Genomic DNA, 26,429 nt, shown 5'->3' on the forward strand with positions numbered 1-26,429 from the left:
GCCCCAATCTTTTCTTTAAAACAAACCCCTCTTCCTAATTTTCCTACTTCTGTCAAAGTTCAGTTCATTTAGCTAGAATTCTTCTTTGAGGCCTGGTTTCTTTCAAAACTTACCTCGAGCACCACATTCATGAAATCCTTCCCAGCTTCTCCTCTGTTAGTGTCCTCCTGTCCTACCTTGTATCCATGCATGTGTATTTTCTGTATATATTTATAAAGGGTAGTGTTGTCTCCCCACTTAGAATGTAACCAATCTGAAGCCAGGCACTTTTGTCTTTGTATCCCCAGTGATTCTCTAGCCTCATCTCCCCCACCCTTCTCCAAGAGAGACTTTCATTCCTGCTAGATAGTTTTTTCAAGGGTAGTTATGGGGGTCTGCAAGCCCTCGGTTCTTCCAAGGTGGCATGATCCAAGGAGAGGTGTGGTCATCATTCTCCTGGCCTGTGCTCACACAGCTCTGCCTCGCTTCAATTTACAAGCAAGTCAAGACATCACCTTTGTGACGTCATTGGTCCTCTTCAAGAACAAGGGACAGAGAGCAACAATATCCCTAGTAATTAGCCAAGTCTCTGGTGCGTAATAAATGCTTGGTGATTGATTGATTACAACATGCTCAGCCCTGTGTTTAGCCTTCCAGTCACCCAGGCTCACATCCTGAAAACCATCCTTAACTCCTCACCCTCCCTCATTGCTGCTTCCAATTTGCTATCTGGTCTTGTTGATTCTACCTGCACAATATCTCTCATCACTCTGTCCCCTTTTCTCCACTCATACAACAGTCTCTCTAGTTCAGGCCCTGGTAACCCACTTCTTTCCAGGATGATCTCAATAATCTCCAGCTCACCTTTCCAGGCTTACTCTATATCAATCTCCTTCACCCAGTAAAGTAGAGACAAACTTGCCTTCTTGCTATTCCTCACACACAATGTTCCATCTCCCATCTCTTTGCACCGGCTGTGCCTCACACCTGGAGCAGCCTCCATCCTCACCTCCACCTCCTGGAATCCCTGGATTCCTCTAATTCAACTCCCAAAGGACTTCTTCCTTACTTCTTCCTCCCACCACTACTGTTCCCACCCCCAGCTGTCAGTGCTTCCCCCACCAAAAAAATTGCTCTGCACTCACTTTATATATATACATATACATATATATATGCATATATATATATAATTGCTTACCTTATTCACATAGTTTTCCTCAAAAAATATAAGCTCCTCAAGTGAAGGGATGGTTTCACTTTTGGTTTTGCATCCCCTAATTATGAAGTAACTAACACCTGGCACATAGTAGGCATTTATTTAGCACCTACCATGTGCCAGGTATTAAGTGCTTAATAAATACTTGTTGATTTATTGATTAGAAGGAATCTGCTTCCCCAGAGCATGGAGCAAAATATTTTGCATTGGCCTAATGATGTAACAATCCAAGTCTTCTTCCTCCCACAGAAGAAAGAGCGGGAGGAATGGATAGTGTGTTATAAGAGTTCTCTTTCAGAACTGCCCTGACACCTGACAGAGAGCCCAGAGATGTTTGATTATCAGAGTTCCTGTACTAAAGTATTACTAGTATTATCTGGAATTGAAATCAAAAGAGCAACTGAGTCAACTGTTGGTTGAGCTGGCTAAATAGAGAATAGATCCAAAGATGGCACAAGGTTTAGTTCAATCCAATTCAATTCAATTCCACAAATCTTTATCAAGTGCCTACCTGCTTTCCTTCAAAATTCAGCCCATTGTTTTGGGCCCTGGCTGCACATGCTTCAATATACAGGGTTAAACTCCTTTTAATGTCTCCCTGTTTGTATTAAGCATCATTGAACACATTGATATTACTTGGTATCAATCTTCAGCAGACGGTTGAACAAAAGTCATCTCAATCTGCCATTGATTTTAATGTAAACATGAGAAACACCTTGTCTGAGAAGGACTTCAAAGTTTCCTTTTAGCATGGCTTAGTGGATACAGCACAGGGCTTGGCATCAGGAAGACTTGGGTTTAAATCCCACCTCCAATACTTAACAGATGGATGACCCATGTAAGTTGTTCAACCTCTTGGGGCTTCAATTTCCTATTCTGTAAAAATAGGGATAACAATAGATGTCATACCTATCTCACATAATTTTTGTGAGGCTCAAAGAAATAATGTTGAGAAATCATTTTTCAAACTTATAAGTACTGTGTAAATATCTATTGTTATCATTTTCTTCCATCTAGTCAAACATAATACATCCATATGTCAGTACAGGAACTCTAAGAGGCAGTTAGGTGGCATGGTGGATAGAGCACTGGCCCTGAAGTTGGAAAGAAGATCCAAGTTCAAATCTCACCTCAGATACTTACTAGCTGTGCGACCCTGGGCAAGTCACTTAACCCCAATTGCCTTAAACATCCAGGGCCATCTCCAGTCATTCTGATGTATATCTTGCCACTGGATGCAGATGGCTCTTGAGGAGAGAGTGAGTCTGGTGACCTTGCACAGCCTGCCCTCACTTAAATCCAGTTCACTGCAAGTGAATCACCCCTATGTCGTGGTCCTTTTCGAGAATGAAGGACAAACAACAACAATGAAAAAATCTATCCAACTCTATCTTAGCCTGTCTAGAATGTATATTCATGGCATATGAGGTGTTCAGGAAGAGACTAGCACCTCTGATGTGAAGGCTTGTTAAGCCCTTTTCAGGGATGCTCTTTTTGTGTCCACCTGATGCACCCAACTCTCACCTGTATCTCTAAGAAGCTTTAGCATGCATAGCAGTCACATCCCAGTAAAAACACTCTCAGCAGACTAGCCAAACCACACTGAGGGTAACTGACAGGCCTCAAACCTATCGATGAGTTAGGGGGATGTCTACCCCAAGTATGTGAAGACTTTCCCTGGCATAAAGAGCAATTGAGAACAATTTGTTTCCATAGGCATGAGTGCTTATAGCTTGGTCAGACATCAAAGATGTCAAGATCATCCATGTTATGCCTGGTCATCACCAGTCATCTTGACTTTTGTCCTGCCACTGGACTTCAATGACTCTGGAAGAGAGAGTGAGGCTGATAAATTTGTGCAACTCTGCCTCACTTTAATCCAATTCACACACAAATCAAGACATCACCCCATGGTGTCATTGGTCCTCTTCCAAAACGAGGGACAAACAACAATTTATGCTCATAGGTACCTTACTTGTCCATAGTTACATAACTAGTAAGTACCTGAGGTGGGATTTGAACCCAGGTCTCTCCTGATTACAAATACAGCATTCTTTCCAAATGACTTTTATCAATTCAAATGCTTTCTTAAAGTAAACAAATAATAAGTACAATATCATCTTATACTTTATTACACCTCTGAACCAGGTATACAACCCTGAAGATGTATTGTACTATATAGAATTATTTGAAAAAGTTTGCTTCTTCTCATCTCATGTTTTTATCATGTTTTACATTTAATTTGCATACAAACAATTCTCATAAAGAATGGGAACTGAAGAGTCAGTTACTATACAATTATGTTACTATACAATTATGTCACTTTTTTCCTTTTGGAAAAGGTTCTGCCTATGGTGGTTTTCATTCCTTCTGCATCTTCCCCATTTGAGACACAGTAGCTTTAGAACTGGTCCTTGGGTGCCTTTAAAATCATGTCGCAAACACTTGAAAGTTTAGGAACAAATGGATTTTCCCTAAGATCCCTAAGAAGCATCTACCCAAAACCATCAGCAAGTATTATTTATAATGGGGCAAGATACTTATTATCATGAATATTATTCAATGGCATATTAGAAATGCTAACAATAAGAGAAGAAAAGGAAATTGAAGGAATCAGAATGGGCAATGAGGTAATAAAACAATCTCTTTTTCACAGACAATATGATGGTATGTTTGGAAAATCCTAAAGATTTAACTAAAAAGTTAGTTGAAAAAATAATTTTAGCAGAGTGGTAGGATATATAAAATGAGCCCATAAAAATCATCAGCATTTCTAAATATCACCAACAAAACCCTGCAGGAAGAGATACTGAGCTACCCTATTTAAAACAATTGTAAACAGTATAAAAGACCTCAGAGTATACCTGCCAACAGAAACCCAAGAACTACATGAACATAAGTATAAAAATATTTTTATACAAATAAAGTAAGATTTAAATAATTGGAGAAATCTTAATTGTTTGTGGGCAGAACCATTGTAATAAAAATGATAATTCTACCTAAACTAATCTACTTATTCCATGCCATGCCAATTAAAGTACCAAAAATTTTTTTTACTGAGCTAGAAAAAACAATAGCCAAATTCATTTGGAAGAACAAAAGGTCAAGAATATCAAAGGAGGGGCAGCTAGGTGGCACAGTGGATAAAGCACCGGCCCTGAATTCAGGAGTACCTGAGTTCAAATCCGGCCTCAGACACTTGAAACTTACTAGCTGTGTGACCCTGAGTAAGTCACTTAACCCCCATTGCCTGCCCCCCCCAAAAAAAAGTAAAAAAAAAAAAAAGAATATCAAAGGAGTTAATGAAAAGATATAAAGGAAGAAAGTTTAGTCGCACCAGATCTTAAACTACATTATAAGGCAATAATTATCAGAACTATCTGGTACTGGCTAAGAAATAGAAAGGTGGATCAGTGGGACAGAGTAGACATACAATGCTCAATAATAAATGATTATAGTAATCTTGTGTTTGACAAGTGTAAAGATTTAAGCTTTGGGGATCAGAATACACTATTTGGTAAAAATTGTTGGGAAAATTGGAAAGCAGTTTGGCAGAAATTGGGTATAAACCAATATCATACACCATTTACCAAGATAAGGTCAAAATGGATACACGACCTAGATATAAAGGGAGATATAATAAGAAAATTAGAAGAATATGGAACACAACACTTACAAGATTTATGGATAAGAAAATAATTTATGAATAAACAATAGAAAGAGAGAATTGCAAGATGTAAAATGAATAATTTTGATTACATTAAATTTTAATGGTTTTATACATATAAAACCAAAGTAGGCAAGGTTAGAAAAAAATTTAAAAAGGAAAAAACTTTAGACCATTTCTCATATAAAGATCTCATATATCTCAACTATATAGAAAATTTTGTCAAATTGTTGAGAATATGTTATGTCCCAAAGGATATGGAAGCCATTTTTAAGAAATCAAAATTATATATAGTCATATGAAAAAATGCTCTCAATCATTATTGATTAAAGAAATGCAAATTAAAACAAACTTTGAGATATCATCTCACACTGATCATATTGGCTAAAATGAATGACTAAGTTATTTTGAGCATTGTAAACACTAAAATCAGCTACAAAGTGACCTATTAAGGAAGAAGTGATCTACCTCCAGAGAAAGAACTGACATTGAAGTACACATAGTATGTGTACATATATATATATATGCATGTGTGTATATATGTTATATTATGTATATGTATACACATGTCTATATGTATATTTCTATATACATATATATATATATATATACAAACACATGCATATGTTCACATGTATCTATGTCAAATAATGACCTTCTCTGGTACAGGGTGGGGAGGGAGGGAGACAGTTTGAAACTTTAAATATAACAAAAAATAAATAAAATTGATTTAAAAAAACAAAGAATGAAAATAAAATCACATCACATCTGGCATGGAATTTTTCTATGTATATTTGGTAAGGTCCAGATGCTCTTCCTCACTTCATCTACTTAAATTCCATTGTTACTTCCTTCCATATGCTGTGTAATAAGGTAATACAGTCCAAAAGTCACAGCTCCTCTATTGCTGTCGAGGAGACTGGATCAGTACTAAAACAACAGCTCTCTTCCATTCCCAGCTGTTTGTTCTCCTCCTAGTTTCATCTATAAAACGTTCTTGGATAAACTGGTTTAACTGGCTCTTATGCCAAACCATATTAGGCTTCTTTTCTTCTCAAATTCTTGAGAACAGCTATTTGTGAAGCAATGCTGCCTGTAGTTTTTCATCTTAATACAATTATAATGTTTGAATAATTTTTAATTATAATTGAGTTTAGGTTAAATACATTTGGCTAGAAATAACCTGGAAGTAGTTGAATTACATCCTGAATGCCTACAGGGCTAACCTGGTGAATGATTTAAACCAAGGTCCTTCCAATATTATTCATTAAGAAGGAAAAAATTGTGTCAGGTCTCATTCTTCTCTCCATCTTCCAGAAATGTTTGAGTAGTCTTGGCAGCCCATTTCTTAGAACTCACCTGATTTCAGAACTAAAGTATTAGAAATCAAGTAATCATTCTGATTTTTTTCCTGATACAGCAATGATCAGCATTGTCCACTGGGGCCAGCCTGACTAGTGCTATAGAAGATAAGTTTGCTCATTCACGTGGTGTTCCAGCACAGGGTTAGATATCTGTTTTTAATTTCTGTTCTCATGGGCTTCTTCATTATGGGTACTGAAAACCAAAAACCTCAACCGAAACTTGCTGTTTCATTTTTTTACATTTTGTCTTGGGTACAAAGACAGTGCAAACCCAGTGGCCAAATGTACTTACCATCCCCCTTCTACTAACACAAAGCTTCTGTGTGTTTGAACTGGAGTTACTGATGGGGAAGGTGCTAATCCTGACAACTCTCCCAGAAGTCTCTTTTGAGGAAAGAGGTTTTGCCAAGTTAAAAGAAACATTTTAAATGAGGGGCTTAGTACATTATCTCTAAGAAACCTCCCAACTCTTAACAGTTTATTTTTCAGAGGTTCCCCCCAACTCTGACATCCTGTGTTCTAAAGTCCCTCCAGATCTAAAAGCCCTTCCAGTTCTGACATTCGACCTTCTAAGGCCCATTAGGATACCCCTACCATTCTGTGTTTGTGGTGTTTATGATCCTTTTATACAATATGGATTTTGTTTTTTTCTTTTCAAACTAAACCCCTTGTAGTCTAAGCCTTTCGTCCAAATATGATATAAATGTCACTGGTATTGTACGCACCAATAGAAAGGATGAACTGTGTATTTAAACCAGCTTTCTACTTGAGGTGAATTTTGAGGCATTACCAAGTTGATCAAGCAAATTACAATGTTAGATTCTTTCTTCCTGATTGGTAAAGACTCTTTATGTAGTAATCATGTTTTCTGCCAAGAATTGATTCATAAGAACATGACAACTGATCCAAAACAAGTCAGTGCAGAATATTCCTCCATTTCAAAAGAAAAATGCTTATTTCTATTGCACACACAAAGTCTTCAAAGACATGAACTTCACCTGAGTAATAATATCATGACAACAGCTACCCTATCATCCATAAAATATCATAGCATGCTCCCTTTGAGACTGGAAGAGTGTTACCTGGCAACAGCAAGCTATACATCATCACCCTCCCTTTACTGATGCCATCTGAATCCATTTACAACTACCATTTGTATGTAAGTGCTACCCTTCTTGAAAAAGCAGTAGATTTGCATGTGTGGGAATGTGAATGTGTTTTAGAAAAAGAGATGGGGAAACAAACACACAGATCCTATTGTTTTTTGTTTGTTTTGATAATTCTTAGAAGCCAATGCAAAACATCTTTGCAACAAATAGAATGTAGCTGTTTTCCACTGAGTACAGACTGACTGTGGCATAGCCAGCAGCATCCTACAGTTGGTAGATAGGCTTCAGTTCAATTAAAGTTTGCAGAGGGTGTGATTGTACCTGGGAGTTAGTTTGAAAAGAAAGTGAATATTTTGCACTTTTGATACTCTTAGGAACAAATAATTTCTTTGGCATATTGTCTTTTTCTATGTTTGTTTATGTATTATGAATGGGCATTGACATTTATGTTATTTTTGTTTTAAGATTACAGACTAGAAACTGAAATAAACTATGTGTCCAAAAAATTAATTCTAGTGCTTTCCCCTCTTATTTCCTACTTATCTTGTATATAGATTGTGTATGTATGTATGTATGTATGTATTTTTTTTTGCATAGTCTCTCCTTTTGATTGTAGGCTCCTTGAGGGTAGGGAGTGCCTTTTGCCTCTTTTGTGTCCCCCAGTACTTAGCACAGGCTTGGCACATAGTACGTACTAATAAATGTTAATGGATTGATTAGTAACTGAGCTTTTATTCTAAACTAGTAGTTCTCAGTGCAGTCTAGGGAAACTGGGCACCCTAATGCCCTTTAAATGGTTTACCAAGGTAAAAACTATTTTTATAAAAGCAAAAACTAAGGACATTTTCATTTCTAATATACAAATATTGATAGCTATAACCCACATTTAAAAAAAAAAAGCTCTTTGGGGATCCTACAAAGGAATTCTAAGGCCAAACATTTGAGACGTACTGCTTGAAAACAAGACTGACCTTGGTTGCCATGTCTCTGCTTGGTGATGAACTATGTGCTAACCTCTTTAGTTGTTGTGCCCATTTTTACATAATTTAAATTTCTCTAGAAAATACTTCATAGCTATAGTCTGCCTGTGTTTTTGTTCATTTTCAATTTTCCAAACTTGCCTAAGTAGATCAAATTTTATTTATTTATTATTTTTGGTTGAAGGGCAATGAGGGTTAAGTGACTTGCCCAGGGTCACACAGCTAGTGTCAAGTGTTTTGAGTCCAGATTTGAACTCAGGTCCTACTGAATCCAGGGCCAATGCTTTATCCACTGCGCCACCTAGCTGTCCCCTAGTAGATCAAATTTTAAACTGCAATTGTACATAACCTAAATTCATCTTATTCTTTCCTCAACTTGGTGTTGATTTTGACCTTCAGTTTGACTAGTTGTTGCTGTGACTGCACACATACAGCTGATTCTGAATGACTAGTATGCCTGAAACCAATCATTTCCTGTTCACTAAGCTTTATCAGTTTAATTTTTATGGTTTCATTCAATGGTGCCATGTTCAGAGCCTTATAATTCATCTTGAAAAAAGTATTCAATATCTGGAGAAACAAAGTGCTATTATTTTTTTGAAACTCATGGTCTAAAAAAAAGAAATTAATGGTCTTCTACTGATAAAAGTCATTTGGGAACATATATACTGTATTTTTTTAAGGCAAGGGGAATAGAAGTTAAAAACAATGAACAAAAAAATATTCAAGGTTCCCTAAACAAATATGTGAGCAAAGGATATAAAGAGTTTTCGGAAGAAACCACAAATTATCAACAACCATAATGAAAAAATGTTTCAAATGGCTAATAATAAGAGAAAAGTAAATTAAAATAACTAACATTTTACCTCACACCCTTAAAATTGATAGAAATGACAAAAATGGGAACATGCAATGTGGAGAAGCTGTGGAAAACAGGCACATTAACTGTTAGTTGAGTTAAGATTGTTCCAATATAGTATCTATTTTTGCAATGAAGTTATCATATATCAAATTATATGTTGACAATTTCAGATCTTGTCAAGTTCCTCATAAAATTTCCATGTCTTCATCTTCTATAACAGATGTTGACACATAAGCTGCAATTATCGTCATGCTAGGCTTTTTGGTTACTCTCGTTGTGAGCCCTAAAAGAGGAGGTAAAGAATTGTTCCATTAAATGATGTTCCTTTTGTCTTTATACTTTCAGTGAAACTATCAACAGGATCTCAAAGACAATCCTTTCATTCAGCTGAAATTTCTGGTTCCACTTTTAGGGATAATGTGTTCAATATGTTCAGTTCTTTCCAATAGCATTCAACTAATTGTTTTGTGTGTGTGTGTGTGTGTGTGTGTGTGTATGTGTGTGTGTGTGTGTTTGGTGAGGCAATTGGGGTTAAGTGACTTGCCCAGGGTCACACAGCTAGCAACTAATTGGTTATTGAATTAAGATAACACATTAAGAGTGCCATTAATTAAATTTAAATCTATAGGGGCAGCTAGATGGCACAGTGGATAGAGCACCGGCCCTGGAGTCAGGAGTACCTGAGTTCAATCCAGCCTCAGACACTTAACTAGCTGTGTGACCTGGGCAAGTCACTTAACCCCATTGCCTCACTAAAAAAACCAAAAAAAAAAAAATTAAATCTATAGAAAGTCTAAGAACTGTGAATTCTTAGCCTTCCACCCCTTTTTTCCATTATTCCACCACCATGACACAAAATAAAACAAAACAAATATTATCATCTAATGCCTAGTCTTTCTCTAAATGGAAACATAGTTATGCTGATTTAAGCTTTAATAGGTTAAACTGCTACTAAAACTTTGGGATACCCTCTATATATAAAGCACATGAAAACCTTGAGTTACTATATAAATAAATGTTGCTATGATTTCATTCTTTTTATCATCTGAGTACCTGCTGGAAGAGAATGAACTAATTTTTCATACATATAGCAAACATGGGCCACTTTGATATACTTCTTGGTAGACGAAGGCCTAATTGACCTAACTGACCTCCTGTTTTACAGATAGGAAACTGAGAGCCAGAGAGGTTAAGTGACTTGCTCCCAAGGTGACACAGATAATAACCATCAAATAAGGATTTGAGCATCTGTCCTCAGACTAGAGCCCATGTTCTTTCTAGTGGATCGCACTGCCTCTCAATACTTCTTTTTCTTACATCTGTCATATATCCTCTAACATTCTCCACTATTTCATTTTGAGAGAATCTAGAAAAAATAGAGAGACATAATCCACTGTCTTCTAGAGAGCATATGTAAAAGCGTGCAGGCTAATGAGAAGTTCTGCTGAACCCTAAGGATCAACACATTTTTATTGAGCACATACTATGTTTTGGGCACTGAAGAAGACACAAAAACATAATAATAGATATGGCTCTGCCCTCAAAGAACTTACAGTCTAGTTGGAGAGAAAACAATAGAAACATACAAAATTTTTAAATATAATGTTAGATGATAACAAGAACTTAGACTTATTAGTGCTTTCAGGTTTGCAAAGCACTTTATATGTGTTATCTCCTTGGACATCAGTTTGAAACCCTGTGACTTAGCACTTTATTAATCTCATCCTTAATATTTAGAAAATCCAGCCTAAAAGAGGTCAAATGACTCTGCTCATTGTGCCACAGTAGTTAGGTGTCAGATAGGATTCAATTAGAGATCTCCTGTCTCTGAGTCCAGGGTTCTAGCTAGTATTCCAGATCAAATGATAGATACACCCAAGAGACCACAGAAAAGGGAAAAGGACCCACATGTACAAAAATATTTATAGCAACTCTCTTTGTGGTGGCAAAGAATTGGAAATTGAGGGAATGCCCATCAATAGGGGAATGGCTAAACAAGTTGTGGTATATGAATGCAATGGAATACTATTGTGCTGTTAAGAATGAGGAGCAGGAGGAGTTCAAAGAAACCTGGAAGGACTTACATGAACTAATGCTGAGAGGAGCAGAACCAGGAGAACATTGTACACAGTAACAGCAACATTGTGTGATGAACAATGGTGATAGACTTGGCTCTTCTCAGCAGTGCAGATCCAAAACAGTTTGAAAGAACTCATGATAGAAAATGTTCTCACCATCCAGAAAAAAGAACTGTGAATTACGACTGTAGATTGAACCATACTGTTTCTACTTTTGGACTGTATTTTCCCCTCTTTTTTTGAGGTTTTTCCCTTGTGCTCTGATTCTTCTTTTGTTTTCTTTTCTTTGTGGGCAAGAAGGGCAGCTAGTAAGTGTTAAGTGTCTGAGGCCAAATCTGAACTCAGGTCCTCCTGAATCCAGGGCCAGTGCTTTATCCAATGTGCCACCTAGCTGCCCATGCTCTGATTCTTCTTTCACAAGATGACTAATGTAGAAATATGTTTAATGTGTTTTGTACATATACAACCTATATCAATCAGACTGTTTTCCATCTTGGGAGGATGGAGAGAAGGGAGAGTAGGACAAAAATTTGGAACTAAAAATCCTGTGAAAACAAATGTGAAAAACTATCCTTATATGTAACTGGGAAATAATAAATACTTAAAAAAATCAAAATGATAGATAAAAGGTCACATAAGATTAATTTCAAACAAATAATAGTAACTATTGCTATTATTTTTATTATCATTATATCACATTGAAATACCACTTTTGGGTTTATAAAGTACTTTCTAACACCCTGAGAGATAGGAAGGTGAATATTACAGGCATTATATGATCTAGAATTCAAAGGAAGATTGTTAGTTTTGATCTATTTCCAGACAAGTCCTCTTTCTTTGCCTTCTCATTATATCCTCACACTGAAGAATGATTCTTTCCTAAAGAGATCACAGACTGTTAAGAGTGAGAAGAAATCACCTAGTTCACCTCATTCATTTTGCAGATAAAACCGAGACCAAGAAAGTGAAAGTGGTTTGGCCAGGTCAAGTAGTGGATGGTGACCAATGGTTGCATTAAAAAAAAACCAAAAACAAAAGCTAGGTAACTCCCTTGTGATCAAATGTGAGATGGCCATAGAAAGCTCCCTCAATAGAGACAGTGGTCCCCACATATCTTGAAGCCTCAGTGGGCTGACAGCCTAGCCAGTCTTTGGAATTGTGCTACACTCTACACGGTTGGAACAATAACTAATAGTTGCCAGTATTGACAACTCGAATCCTCAGCACTGCATTTACAGATACCAGCTACCTCAAGGCTTGGGTAGGGGTGGACAGAAAAGAGTACTTCATCATATAAAGTAGGTAAGGGTTCAGCCGTCTTCATCCTAAATGGTGACATAGAGGTTAGAGTACTGGGTCTGGAGTCAGTAAGATCCATCTGAGTTCAAATATGGCCTCAGACAATTACTAGCTGGGTAACCTTGGGCAAGTCATTTCACCCTATTTGCTTCAGTTTCCACATCTGTAAAAAATGAGTTGGAGGGGGCAGCTAGGTGGCGCAGTGGATAGAGCACCAGCCCTGGAGTCAGGAGTACCTGAGTTCAAATCCAGCCTCAGACACTTAACACTTACTAGCTGTGTGACCCTGAGCAAGTCACTTAACCCCAATTGCCTCACTAAAAAAAATGAGTTGGAGAAGAAAATGGCAAACCAAATGGAGTCACACAGAGTCAAATACAACTGAAATGACTGAACAACAACAACAAAAGGTGCAAAACTGACACCTTCCCATGTCTTAGGTTCTACCTGCCCAAGAGCTTCACTCCCTCAGCATCTTGATCTTAAATTGCTGTCAGCTAATATCTGATGAGGTAGTCCTCTCCCAGGAGCATTTTAATCAATAACCCTTAAAATGAAAATCTCTAATATAAAATATAATATGATAGGGTATTTTGCTCTCTCTGTATATGTGCACAGGTTTTACTGGGCCTTTGCAATTACAGTATATAGATCAGCCCAGATTATATGAACTATGGATAAGTGCTTTGGGAAAGTGGGGTATTTTTTTTTTAAGCACACTCCGGCTTATTTTCTTTCTCACTGTCTCCTTCTCAGAGGTGAGTTCTGTGTTATAGATTATGAAACCATTTCTGTTGGTGAAGAAAAGGATGCAAAATCAAAAGGTGTGGGGAAGGGACGTCAGAAACTTCTCCTCTAGCTATACTTGTCCACAGATTCTTTGTCAGGGGTCAGCTAGGTGGTGCAGAGGATAAAGCACTGGCCCTGGATTCAGGAGGACCTGGGTTCAAATCTAGCCTCAGACACTTGACACTTACTAGCTGTTGACCCTGGGCAAGTCACTTAACCCTCATTGCCCTGCAAAAAAACCCAAACGAACAAAAACAGAGATTCTTTGTGTAGAATGTTTGATAAGGCTAATTCTCTCTTTCTATATCACTGCTTTCAGCAATACAAAGTGACAACTGCAAGACAGGTATCCTGGAAGGAATACATAAGCCCTCCTGAAGCATGGCAAGGAGAGGGACCAGACCTGTGATTTCTTGGTATATGGAGCAACCTGGACGAGGTAATTCCTTCTACCAATGTAGGTCAGCGCCTCCTTTGCAGCTTAGTTTTAGAAAGGTGCCCAGAGATCTGAAGCATCTACCTAGCACGTAGCCAGTACATGTCAGAAGTGGGACCTAAACCAGGTCTTCCTGGTTCTGAGGCCTGCTCTCGATCCACTAGGCCATGATGCTTCTTTGTGCTGAGGTATGGATGTGCATTTATAATAGGTATTATCTAAGGATAATTTTTGTTGTTCTGGGTTCAAATCTTACCTCTGGTGCTTCTCAACTGTGTGAAAACAATCTCCCTACATTTTAATTTTCTCATCTGTAAAATGGGGGCGTTGGATTTATGTGACTTCTGAGGTCCTCTCAATAGATCTATAATCCTGTTATCTAGAAGGGTTCCAATTTGAAAGCAAATAAAAAGAATATGAAGAGGAAGAAATAATAATTGTTGTTGTGTTCAGTCATGTCTGAATTCTTTGTGACCCCATTTAGGGTTTTCTTGGCAATATACTGGAGTACTTTTTCCATTTCCTTCCCCAGCCTCATTTGACAGATGAGGGGAACTGAGGCAAACATGATTAAGTGACTTGCCCAGGGTCACACAAAGTGTCCAAGGCCAGATTTTAACTCAGGAAGATGAGTCTTCCTGACTTCTAGGCTCTGCACTTTATCAACTGCGCCACTTAGCTATCCTGATGATAATAATACTCTTCACTAAAGTCTTCCCGGGGTGGCTAATCACAGCAGGATCTGGGTTCTTGAAGCTATGACAATAAAGTATAAAATATGATAGGCTTGGGGCAGCTAGCTGGCGCCGTGTTTAAAGGCACCGGCCCTGGATTCAGGAGTACCTGAGTTCAATCCAGCCTCAGACACTTAACACTTACTAGCTGTGTGACCCTGGGCAAGTCACTTAACCCCAATTGCCTAAAAAAAAAAATATGATAGGCCTGGGGGCAGCTAGATGGCACAGTGGATAGAGCACCGGCCCTGGATTCAGGAGTACCTGAGTTCAAATCCGGCCTCAGAACTTAACACTTACTAGCCTGTGTGACCCTGGGCAAGTCACTTAACCCCAATTGCTTACTTAAAAAAAAAAATGATAGGCCCTCACAAATTAGACAGAGAGTGAGATTTATGAACTTCACAGACATAAAGGTGAGCATGAGGTGAAGAATTCTTTTAGCACCCCACCCTTTCCCCCACTCATCAAACCATCTGCCAAAGGTACAGAGGAGTTATAATCTGTATTGGTAGAGGCAAGGGTAAAATTATAATTCTTTCAAGTATCAAAGCATTATTCAAAATTAATCAAGACACATTTCCAAAGGACTTCAAGGTTTATAAAGTATTTCCTTGGCCCCATGATGGATGGTATGGGAAGAGTGGGCCTGAGGGAGTGGGGAGAGGTAGAAATTGGAGGGGAGTGGAGGGGGTGTTGGTTAACTCAGACCTGTGATTTCATCAGTGTAAGGAACTCCTGATGTTGGAAACTCCCTGCACCTATGAGGATTGTCACTCCTCTGTAATTTTTACTTAAAGGATTTTCTGGGTCCCAGAGAGGTCACATACAATACTCATAGTCACACAGAATGTATCAGAAACAAGATACCTTAATTTTACAGATTAGAAAATGAGCCCAGAGAAGGAAGTGACTTCAAATCCCAGGCTTCTATATCTGGGTCCAGTGCTCTTGACAAAACATTCCACTGCAGGCCATGTTCAAATCCCAGCACTGCTACTTTACAAGCCCCTCTTTCTTCACCTGTTGAATGCTTACCCATCTTTGATGGCCCAATTCAAACTCTACCTCCTCCAAGTTACTTCCCTTCTCTGACTTCTGTTTCCTCATCTATAAAATGAAGGTGTTTAACTAGATGTTCTTCCTGCTCAACTATGAGGATAAGGTATGAGTGCATCTACTTCACCTCTCTCCCACACCAACTCTGTGTGTGTATATGTAGATGCATATATACACATGTGTGTGTTGCAATGTAAGCAGTGTGTATTTGTGAGCATGTTGTATGTGTGTAGGTGTGTGTCATATGTATTGTTTGTGTGTTGACATATGCTTATATACATACATGCATGCACATGCATATATACATACATGCATGTCCGAATTATTTTTTTCCCTTTGTACAGATCTCCTCTGTTCACTCATTTTAAATGGCTCTCTATTGCTTCTCATTCAAGTTCTCCACAGTCTGATGTTAGCCTACCTCTCCAGATTTATCTCATATTACTCCCTTCCAAGCACTCTATCTCCAGTCTACTTGACGTCTTACCCTCTAAAAATATCCTCTGCTCTCCCACCCTCATGGGTTATGTTCACAGGGCTTTCTATGTTTGCTTAGTCCATCCTCTAACCTGTTGACTCACTAATTATCTTTACAGACTCAACTCAAATGCCAACTCCTCCAGAAAGCCTTTCCTGATATCTCCCAGTTAGTAGGGAACCTCCCTCTTTGACTTTAGGTAACACCCTTTTTTCTGTACTTATCTAATGATGTACACTTTTAAAATCTTTTCTCTTTAACTGTGTTTGTTCCTTCTAGTAAACTATAAGCTTCATAAGGGCAGAAACCAGGCCTTATCTAAACAATGTACACCCCTAGCACCTAGTACAGTACTCTGCAAGAATGAGTGCCTAATAAATATTTTTTGACTGAATGAATATAACATATACCTAAGAAGACTGCCTTCAATATGGCAGCAAAGAAACCCTTTACTCTGTTCAATTCAATGACCAACCATGATTCCAGAGGAATAATGATGAAGCATGCTCTCACCTTCTTTTTTATTTTTTTAGTGAGGCAATTGGGGTTAAGTGACTTGCCCAGAGTCACACAGCTAGTAAAAGTGTGTGTTAAGTGTCTGAGGCCGGATTTGAAGCTCTATCCACTGCACCACCTAGCTGCCCCTTATGCTCTCACCTTCTAACAGAGAGCACAAAAAAACCCCTAGCTGTTTGACTATGGCTAATGTGAAAGTTTGTCTCGCTTGAGTAGGCATATTTGTTTTAAAAAAGGGTTTTATTTTTCTCCTGTTTTTGAATGGTGGGGGAAGAGAGTGATGAGGAGAGAAAATAGATCCTTGTTAGTTAAAATAAAATTACTTTAAAAAAACAGGGACAGCTAGGTGGCGCAGTGGATAGAGCACCAGCCCCTGGAGTCAGGAGGACCTGAGTTCAAATCCGGCCTCAGACACTTAACACACACTTACTAGCTGTGTGACCCTGGGCAAGTCACTTAACCCAATTGCCACACTAAAAAACCCAAAAAAACACACACAAAGAGACCCTTTATTTTTATCTCATTTGACTAAGATATCAACTATTCTCATTGCTAGATGATTTATTTGACCTCTGCTTGATCATAGTTACTACTTGGCTACAGCTCCTCTCTCAGCATCTCTCATATAGTCACTTATTGAAGCATGAACATTGACACGGTGTCTGCTTGACAACCAAGGCAACAGTCATTTTTTAATTCTGTTATCCATCATGTGTGATATGAATTTAAAGGTGGAAGAAAAGCAAAGCTCTGACGATCCCATTATCTTCAGAAACACTACAAAGATGACCTTGGATCCCCTGAATTTAACAAAGCACCCCCCTGCCGCGAATGTTCAAATCCCAGCATTGCCATTTATAAGCCCCCCCTCTCTTTTTTCACCCGTTGAATTCCTACTTGTCTTTGATGGCCCAATTCTAACTCCACCTCCTCCAAGTCACTTCCCTTCTCTGGCTTCTGTTTCCTCATCAGTAAACTGAGGGAGTTTAACTAACTAGATGTTCTTCCTGCTCACATAGGAAGATAAGGTATGAGTGCATCTGCTTCCCCTCTCTCCCACACCAATCTCTCCTGCATATCTCTCTCCCTCCCCCCTCTCTCATCCCGTTCCCTGCCCCCCACAATGATTTTTCCCTTTTAATTAAATACATTATCTTATGGGTTTTCTTCATTATGAGAGCGGGGATTTAAGCACATCTGAGATAAATTTAAACGCATCTTCTAAACTCTTTATTCCAAACATAGCAACATAACTATCAGCAACTTTCTGTTGGGAGAACAATCAGTTTAATGCTGATAAGAAACCACTTTTGTTAAGTGAAGCTGATTTGCGTGGACCCAGAATAGTGACGGTGACTGGGGGTTTAAAGATATATAAGTTGAAAAAGAAATGCAAGCATACACAGTGAGGCAAATAGGAAGTTTATGTAGAAGAAAACTAGGGACCAAGAGGATATGAGACATAGAAGGTTAAGGAAGTAGAGCCTGAGGGAAAGGGGAGATAATCTGATGGGATGGATATTAGCTACATTACCCTAAATAATTAAACTTTGGGGATACTTCTCTCCTTTCAACTTTTCTGTCATGTTTAGTGCCCAAGCCCATTTTCCTTTCCTATAACTTAAAATAATTCCAGATTCTTTCTCTTTTTCCTCTTCTTTTTGCTAGGCTCCGGGTAACCTGAAGCCTTCTCAATTAGGAATGATTCTTTTAGAACCCTGGGATATGTAATAAAAAAAATCCAGTATTTGGAGTCAAAGGCCCGAGTTTGGGTCATGGCTCCACCATTTTCCTATCTACACAATCATGGGCCAATTCATGATCCTCAGTTTCCTCATCCGTAAAATGAGGTAGATGGAGGGCAGCTAGGTGGCACAGGGATAGAGTACTGGCCCTGGATTCAGGAAGACCTGAGTTCACATTCGACCTCAGACACTTAACACTTACTAGCTGTGTGACCCTAGGCAAGTCACTTAATCCCAATGCCTCACCAAAAGAAAAACAATGACGTAGATAGGCCTGGTATATGGCGGTTGATCCAGTGTCCACACCTAATTTTTGCATCAATATGGTAAGCCTCTGGGAGCAAGGGGGCCACCAGACTGCTCAAGGACGGGGACAATCAGCCCAGGTCAGAAACAGAGTAGGTCAAGGCTTCTCTGCTTAGGAGCAGTGGTATCAGGCCTGTGAATAAATAGTCTTGGAATTGCAACATGGGCAAGATGGGAAGACACGTCTTTAAGATAAATAAATCGGGGGCAGCTAGGTGGTGCAGTGGCTAAAGCACCGGCCCTGGATTCAGGAGGACCTGAGTTCAAATCTGGCCTGACACTTGACACTTACTAGCTGTGTGACCCTGGGCAAGTCATTAACCCCCATTGCCCTGCAAACAACCCCCAAAAAACAAAACAAAAGATAAAATAAAATCATGAGGCAGATGAGATGGTTTTGACAGCCCCTTCCAGCTCTAACATCTTTATGATATTACATAGTATTTATGAAATGACTGAGCTACTACAATGGATTTATTAGTAGTTCATGTTTTCACAATCCCCTTCACAAAGTCATTCAATATATAGAGGACCACAGCAATGCAGATCAAAAAAAAAAAAATCAGATCCAAATAAAAGAGAAACTACTCTACCTGTGTACTCCTTTTCTGTCTCTTCATCCTCCTACTTCCTGTTCAGCACAAGTGTCCCCCAAGGGCTCCATCAATAGCCCTCTCCATTGCCACATCTATACATTTGACTTCCAGCTCTAGAGCCTGTTCCCAGAAGCCTCCCAGAACTCCAGTTAGATATTTCCAAATACCTGATGGAAAATCTATCCCAGATGTCTACAAGCACCTCAAGCCCTAAATGTACAAAATTGAACTCATCTTTCCCCACCAAAAAAAAAAACCTCTAAAAAACCCCTTTTGCTCTTTTCGTTATTTTTTATTAAAATTTTTTTTATTTAAGTTTTTTATTAGTATTATTATTTTTTTTAAACTTTCTGTTGATGGTACCAACACCATCCCACAGCTACTCAAACTTGAAACTTTCGGGTCATCTTTGAGTCTGCCCTCTTCTTAACCTGTCCTCTGACTTTCAGCCCATCCAGCGTTGCTCAGTGGGACTGATTCTACTCCCAAATTTCTATAAAATGGTCATCTTATTTCTACTCCCAAAACAACTACACTTGTTCAGGCCCTAGTCACCTCCACATTGGCTTTATACTTTGCGTTCCCTACCTTGTCCTATCCATGCTTCCTGCTGTTTCCAGAATAATATTTCTAACACAATTTGATCACTTTACTCTTCTAACGAAAACCTTCATTAACTGAACATTTTTTGGACTGAATCAGGTACAGGGAATTCCAAGTAAGGAAACTCCCTTTACTGATGCAGAGACAGAGGGAGAGGCAAGTCCTGCAAGTTATCCTTGACACTGAGAGGTTGGGTAACTTGAACATACAACCAATATGGTTAATAGGCAGGAGTTCAGCCTAGGTCTTCCTGATTCTAAGGCTGCTCTCATATCCACGACACCATGCTGAGACTCCACATTATTTACCTAAATCTTTACATAAATTCCTTTTCCAGTCTTCAAGGTCCTCCACAATAGGGTTCTAATTTACTTTTCTAGCCCTATCTCACACTACACCCCTTCACATATTCTATGTGCCAACAGAACTAGACCATTTTTCATCTGTTTCCTCATCTGTAAAATGAACGGGTGGAATAGAAATGAACCTCTCACATTTTCTTCCGATCTAATCTACAATTCTGAAGCCCCATTGTCCTTCATCTGCATGCCTTTGCTCACCCCATCCTCCATGTGTGTAATTGAAGGTTCACCCTTATTTCTGTCTATTGAAAACCTTCAATTAAAGGCTTTTTGATATGGATTGGTAGACTCAATTACTACATTTTCCATGAAGCTTTCCCTAATCCTCCTAGATAAAAGTAATCTGAGAAATCTGAGGAGGTAAAGAAAAGTGTGTCTGTACATCTCCTTTCCACACATCACCTAAATAATAGCTAGCATTTATATAGCAGTTTAAAGTTTACAAAATGAATTATATCTCACCTTTGCTTCATATCATGCTTATTCGTAAACAAGTCACATCCCCCTTAGAGTATAAACACCTGGAGTGTAGACTATCTTATTTCATCATTTAATTCTTGCAGCACCTTGCACACAGCAGGCACTTAATAAATGGTTTCTTGAATTGAATTGAAAAAGGTAAAAGCCTTGAGGTTTTAAAAGTCATGAGGCGGGGCAGCTAGGTGGCACAGTGGATAGATCACAGCCCTGAAGTCAGGAGTACCTGAGTTCAAATCCGGCCTCAGGCACTTAACACTTACTAGCTGTGTGACCTTGGGCAAGTCACTTAACCCCCAATTGCCTCACTAAAAAATAAAAAATAATAATAAAAAATAAAACAAATAAAAGTCATGAGGCAGGTTTCCAAAGATATATATTTGATATAAATGTGTCTGACTATTAAGCAATCTTCTCTCATAACAGTAACTCTGTATATTATTCAGTAGCTATTGAATCAAAACCTAGAGCCTATGTGTGCAGTCATGCAGTGAACATTTCTATTTACTCATGAGATGATTAGATTTAGAGCAGCTCTACCTGAATTCAGGCTTGAGTAACCTTAGAATGAAACATAGATAATGGCAGAGCTGAAAAAGAAGGCAGAATATGGGATACAAAAGGTCTTACCTGAAAAAATAGTTTAGAACGGATTTCAGAATCTCTACTGTGCAGAAGTACTTAGAATGCAAAACATAAAATGTCCAAGCTAGAATATACTTTAGAATATAGAATGGCAGAGCTGAAAAGAATTTTGCAATCATCTAGATGGTCCAAAAGTTCTTAATTGGGGGTTTGTGAACTTTTTTTTAATACTTAGATGACTACATTTTAACATTATTAATTTCCTTTGTAATCCTGTATTGTTTTGTGCATTTAAAAATGATATTCTAAGAAGGGGTTCACAGGCTTCACCAGACTACCAAAGGTGTACGTGCCACCAAAAAAATAATAAGAACTGCCTTGTTTTACATATAAAGAAAACCAAGGACTAGAGAGGGTGACTTGGGTGCTTGGTCTGTGGATTAGCAGTCTCACTAACGGTTGCCTTACAGGGTGCTTCACAGATAGGCAGCCCACTGAATGAATGATGGAATCAATTCCACTTTACTCGAGATTACTTGCTCTTTATTCAACCAGGGGCCTACTATATCTGGTCTTTAATGCAAATTTCCTCCTAAGTTCAGCCTGACTCAATTTTTTTTTTTTAAAGGAAGCCACTCATTCTCTCTCTGCTGACCCACATGCAAATGGTTGGGAGGCAAGTCATAAGGTAAGAAGCACACACAAGACACAGGAAAACCCACCATACCTATTTTCCCAGACTCTGCTCTCAGGCTGAACTCCCAATTCCTCGGTAACTTCAGAGACATTTTTCGTAACTGGTCTCAGGTGGAAGCAGCTGGGTGTATCTGAGGGCCTGTTGCCGTTCTCGGTCTTTTATCCAAGCTTTGATCCAAGCCTTCTCTTCAGATTGCTTGAAGAAAGCCACCAGCCTTGGACTTGTAGAAGACTTGCCAGAAGGCTTCCTCCTTTTCAAGCATTTGGTAAGCACCTCACAGAAAGTACCTTTCTTTTGCTCTGGCCCCCGGACAAGAGAAGTCAGCCAGGGCTCTAAAAAGCCCTGCCCAAGGTGCTAGATTCTCTTTTAGTTCTCACTGGCAGGTGCCCCACTGAGGACCTCACTGAAGCCTTGTGAGGTCAAGTGACTTGGGTGTTGAATCTCAGACTTCACTGAGAGGCGGTGATAAGCAGTGTCTGGCCTTGCTTCTCTCTGTCTTTTCTCTATTTTTTTTTTCTTTTTCTTGAAGCCTTTGCTTCCGTGCATTTGAGGAAGTGGGTAGCCACTCCGGGTGGATGATGCATTATGAGAATACTGGGTTTTTTTCTTCTTAAGAAAATGGCTTCTGCATATATGCTTGAGAAAGCAAAACACCCACTCTCATGACAAACTGCTATGGTTCTGATTTTTAAAAAAAGTTGAGTTATTTCTTACTCCCACCTTTTGGTCCATTGGGTAAGAAATCCCCAACGCTATCAGGTGGAAAAGCCTGTATTGATAGGAACACTGTTAGCCCTCAATTTCTCCAGATAACAAGGAGTTGGAGTGGAACAAGCACTGGATTTTAGAGTTGTAACTAAGGTGAGGTGAATGGAACTTTAAACCAGGCACTCAAAGTCTAGAAAACATTAAAAGCGCTTGCACTCCTCTTATAGGCAGAAACAATTGAGCTTGACATCTAGTTAGCAAGAATGATTAGTTTAAATAGAAAGCTACCAGATGGGGGCAGCTAGGTGGTGCAGTGGATAAAGCACTGGCCCTGGATTCAGGAGGACTTGAGTTCAAATCCAGACTCAGACACTTGACACTAGCTGTGTGACCCTGGGCAAGTCACTTAACCCTCACTGCCCCACAAAAAATAAGTGAGTGAATGAATGAATGGATAGATGATAGATAAATGAATGAATGAATAGATAGGTAAATTGAATGAATTAATGAATAAATGAATGGGGCAGGAAGCTAGATTTGCCTGAACAACTAGAAAGCTATCAGATGGCTGCTTCCTCCCTTAGGAAAGTTTTTCCCATGCCCAGCCTAGAACTATGTTCTCATCCTTAGTGATTGCCCAGTACTTGCTTCAGACTATCCTAAGATCCCTGCATCTCCTCCACAGGGTCTTGTGCTCTAAGATCTCTTATTCCATACTACCCTAGCTCAGCTAGTATTTGTCTTAAATGATGATTCAGAGGCACCATTTGTTTTGATTCCTTGGGCTGCATTTTGTGGTGTTTGCCTAGATATGAAAACAGTTAGTTATGACTCTTTCAATTTAGAATCACAGAAAGTGGGTCCAATTCTAATCCCACTACCTGTGTAGACTTTGACAAATCATTTCATTACATGGGTCTCCGTTTCTTATTGGAAAATGAAGGTTCGACCAATCGTTGTTATTGTTGTTGTTGTTGTTGTTGAGTCATGTTTTACTCTGCGACCCCATGGACCACAGCACACAGGCCTTTCTATCCTCCACTACCTCTTGAAGTCTGTCCAAGTTGACATTCATTGTTTCTATGATGTTATCCATCTCAACCTCTGCCATTCTCCTTTCCTTTGCTTCAATCTTTTCCACATCAACGTCTTTTTCACACCTGTCCTATCTTCTCATTATGTGGCCAGAGTATTTAAACTTCAGCTTCAATATTTGACTTCCAGTGAATAGCCTGGATAATTTCTTTAACTATCGACTGATTTGATCTCCTTGTTGTCCAAGGGACTCTCAAAAGACTCAATCAGAGGTTCTTGAACCTTTTTACGTGGCTGCTTCCTTTAGCAGTCTGGCAGCCCACGGACCCCTTCCTCAGAACACTGTTTTTAAAGGTATACCACAAAATATATGGATCTTACAAACGAAAACAATCACACTGAAATAGAGTGATCACAATTTAAAAAGAAAAAAACAGCTCAAGGACCCAGGTTCCAAAGCATCTGAATTAGACAATCTCTAAGATTCGCTCCACCTTGAGGCCCTATGATCCACCCCTGCTCATTCTTTTTTTCAACAATTTTAAAAAATTCAGTTTTATTTTATTTTTAGATCTGAATCTCTCCCTATATTTCTTCCCGCCCCCCCCAACCATAGCGAAAGAAAAAATCTTTCTGTGAGCAAGCAAAACAAATACCTATAATTAGCCATTTCCAGAAGAAAAAAATACTTCAATCTGTAACCCTATATTAACCATTTCCAGAAGAAAAAAATACTTCAATCTGCACTGGGTCCATAACCTCTCCGTCTAAAGCATGTTTCAGCATAAATTCTCTGGACTCCCAGTTGTTCATTGGGTTTATTGAAATCCCTAAGTCTTTAAAAGTTGTTTGTCTTTACAATATAGTTGTTATGGAAACTGTTCTCCTGGTTCTGCTCACTTCACTTTGCATCAGCTCACACTTCTTCCCAGATTTCTCTGAAATCATTTCCCTCATCATTTCTTATGACACAATAGCATTTCATCACATTCATATATTATAACTTGTTCAGCTGTTCCTCAATTGACCAGCACCCCTTTGTTTTCCAATTCTTTGTTGTCACCAAAAGGGCTGCTTTAAATATTTTTGTAATTATGGGTCCTTTTCCTCTTTCACTGATCTCTTTGGGGTATAGGCATAGTAGCAATATTACTGGGTCAAAGTGTATGCACAGTCTAATAATTGCTTTCCAGAATGGCTAGATTAGTTCACAAATCCAACAGCAGCGGATTAATGTACCTAATTTCCCACAAAGTGTCATTTTTATTTTTTTTGTCAACTTTCAGCAAACATTTTTAATCATCTCCTATGTTCAAAGTGCTGGATATTGGGGATACAAAAATAGGTGCCATACATCTTGTCCTTCAAAGAGTTCACAATCTAATGGGGGGATTAGACATGAATACAAATAATTGAAATACAAGAGAGTGAGATGTGTACAAAGGAGATATATATATATAGGCAAATTACTTTGAGAAATCTGAGGTGGATGGGATCATTTTAGGCAAAGAGGACTCCCACAGGTTCAGGGATGGCTCCATGGAGGAGGTAGCACCTGAATTTGGACTCAGGGGGAAGGAGGGACTTTATCAAATGGGACCATTGCTAAAGAAAAGACCATTTCAGGAAGGGCAGACAGCATGAAGAAGAGTACAGAGACAATAGTGGGCCAGAGGAGAGTGATGAAGAGATCAGAGTATAGTGTATGTAAAGGGGACTAATGTGAGGAAGCATGGAAAAGTAGTGGGGACCAGGCTGTAGAGGTCTCTCAATGCTAGAAGCCAGAGTTTATACTTAGTTTGGTGGCTTTTGAATAGAAGAGAGACAAGATCTGAGCAGTATATTAGAAAGATTCCTTGAGCAATGATGTGAAAGAGGGACTGGAGAAGGGATAAACACATGAAGCTGAAGAGTAAACTAGGCTATTTTTTCATGAATCTAATTGCTCTGCATTTATGTACATGTCAGTATTCTACTGTAGCAAATCCATTGTTCTACAGATTTGTTGATTTTTCTATTATGGTCTTCATATGGACATTTAAAAATCATCTCCTCTTGATCTTTCATTCTAACTGTCAGTTCCTCTTATGATTTTATTTAGCAAACTATCAGAATCATCAAAAAGGCATGAGACAGCACTCACTGTGGCTTTGCTACTTCTCATTATGACTGCAGCAAGGTAACTCCTTTGCTTAAGACTTCTGGTGAAAGAACTATGCTGTAGGGAAGGACTATGGGGCCTCTCTTCCCTTACCCCAATCAGGTCATGTGTTCCCCAAGAAACAGGCCCGAGTCTTTGGCTTTTGCATTCATTTTTTTTTTTAGGTGCAGGGAGAGGAGACTCTAATCTGGGTTGGGAGTAAGATCCATGGGGATCCAGGAATCTAGGAATACAGGCTGTGTGTTATAGCCAGCCAGTGAGAATTAGGTGCCTTGAGGAGCAAAGATCCAGGACTTCAGCCCAACAGAATGCAACAGTGATAGAACTACAGTGTTAGTCACCAGTCCCCCAACAAGCTGGGAGAATATAACCAGTAGGGGCTTAAGCTGATGGCAGAGAAAAGAGACACCATAAACCCCTAGACGTGTTCCAGAACCCCAAGGAAGAGCCATAACATCCTTGGACTGAAAGAGACTGCTGCCCAAGCCAAACCCTTTTGACAAGTTTTTTTGGGGTTTGAGACTCTGAATTTAGCTTTCCTGGTCCTCAGTCTATATGCAGTTTATCATGGGTGGTTTCAAGCCCCCA

At 38.9% G+C, this 26,429-nt stretch overlaps 1 protein-coding gene across 2 annotated transcripts in view; it reads right to left on the minus strand.

Annotated features, from left to right (window-relative positions):
- The window catches only part of ARHGAP25 (Rho GTPase activating protein 25), a 127,516-nt gene extending 105,093 nt beyond the window's left edge, over window positions 1-22,423 (minus strand). The window contains exon 1 of one of the 2 annotated variants that reach the window (XM_043988591.1): window positions 21,968-22,423. In XM_043988591.1, coding sequence (XP_043844526.1) covers window positions 21,968-22,028 — 61 coding nt within the window. In that variant the 5' untranslated portion in view covers window positions 22,029-22,423. Of the gene's footprint in view, window positions 1-20,640; window positions 20,698-21,967 lie in introns of those variants that run through there. The other variant, XM_043988594.1, reaches the window with a different exon arrangement.
- Window positions 22,424-26,429: the final 4,006 nt, after the last annotated feature.

The sequence above is a fragment of the Dromiciops gliroides genome, chromosome 2 (genome assembly GCF_019393635.1).
Source record: "Dromiciops gliroides isolate mDroGli1 chromosome 2, mDroGli1.pri, whole genome shotgun sequence".
Classification (NCBI taxonomy): domain Eukaryota; kingdom Metazoa; phylum Chordata; class Mammalia; order Microbiotheria; family Microbiotheriidae; genus Dromiciops; species Dromiciops gliroides.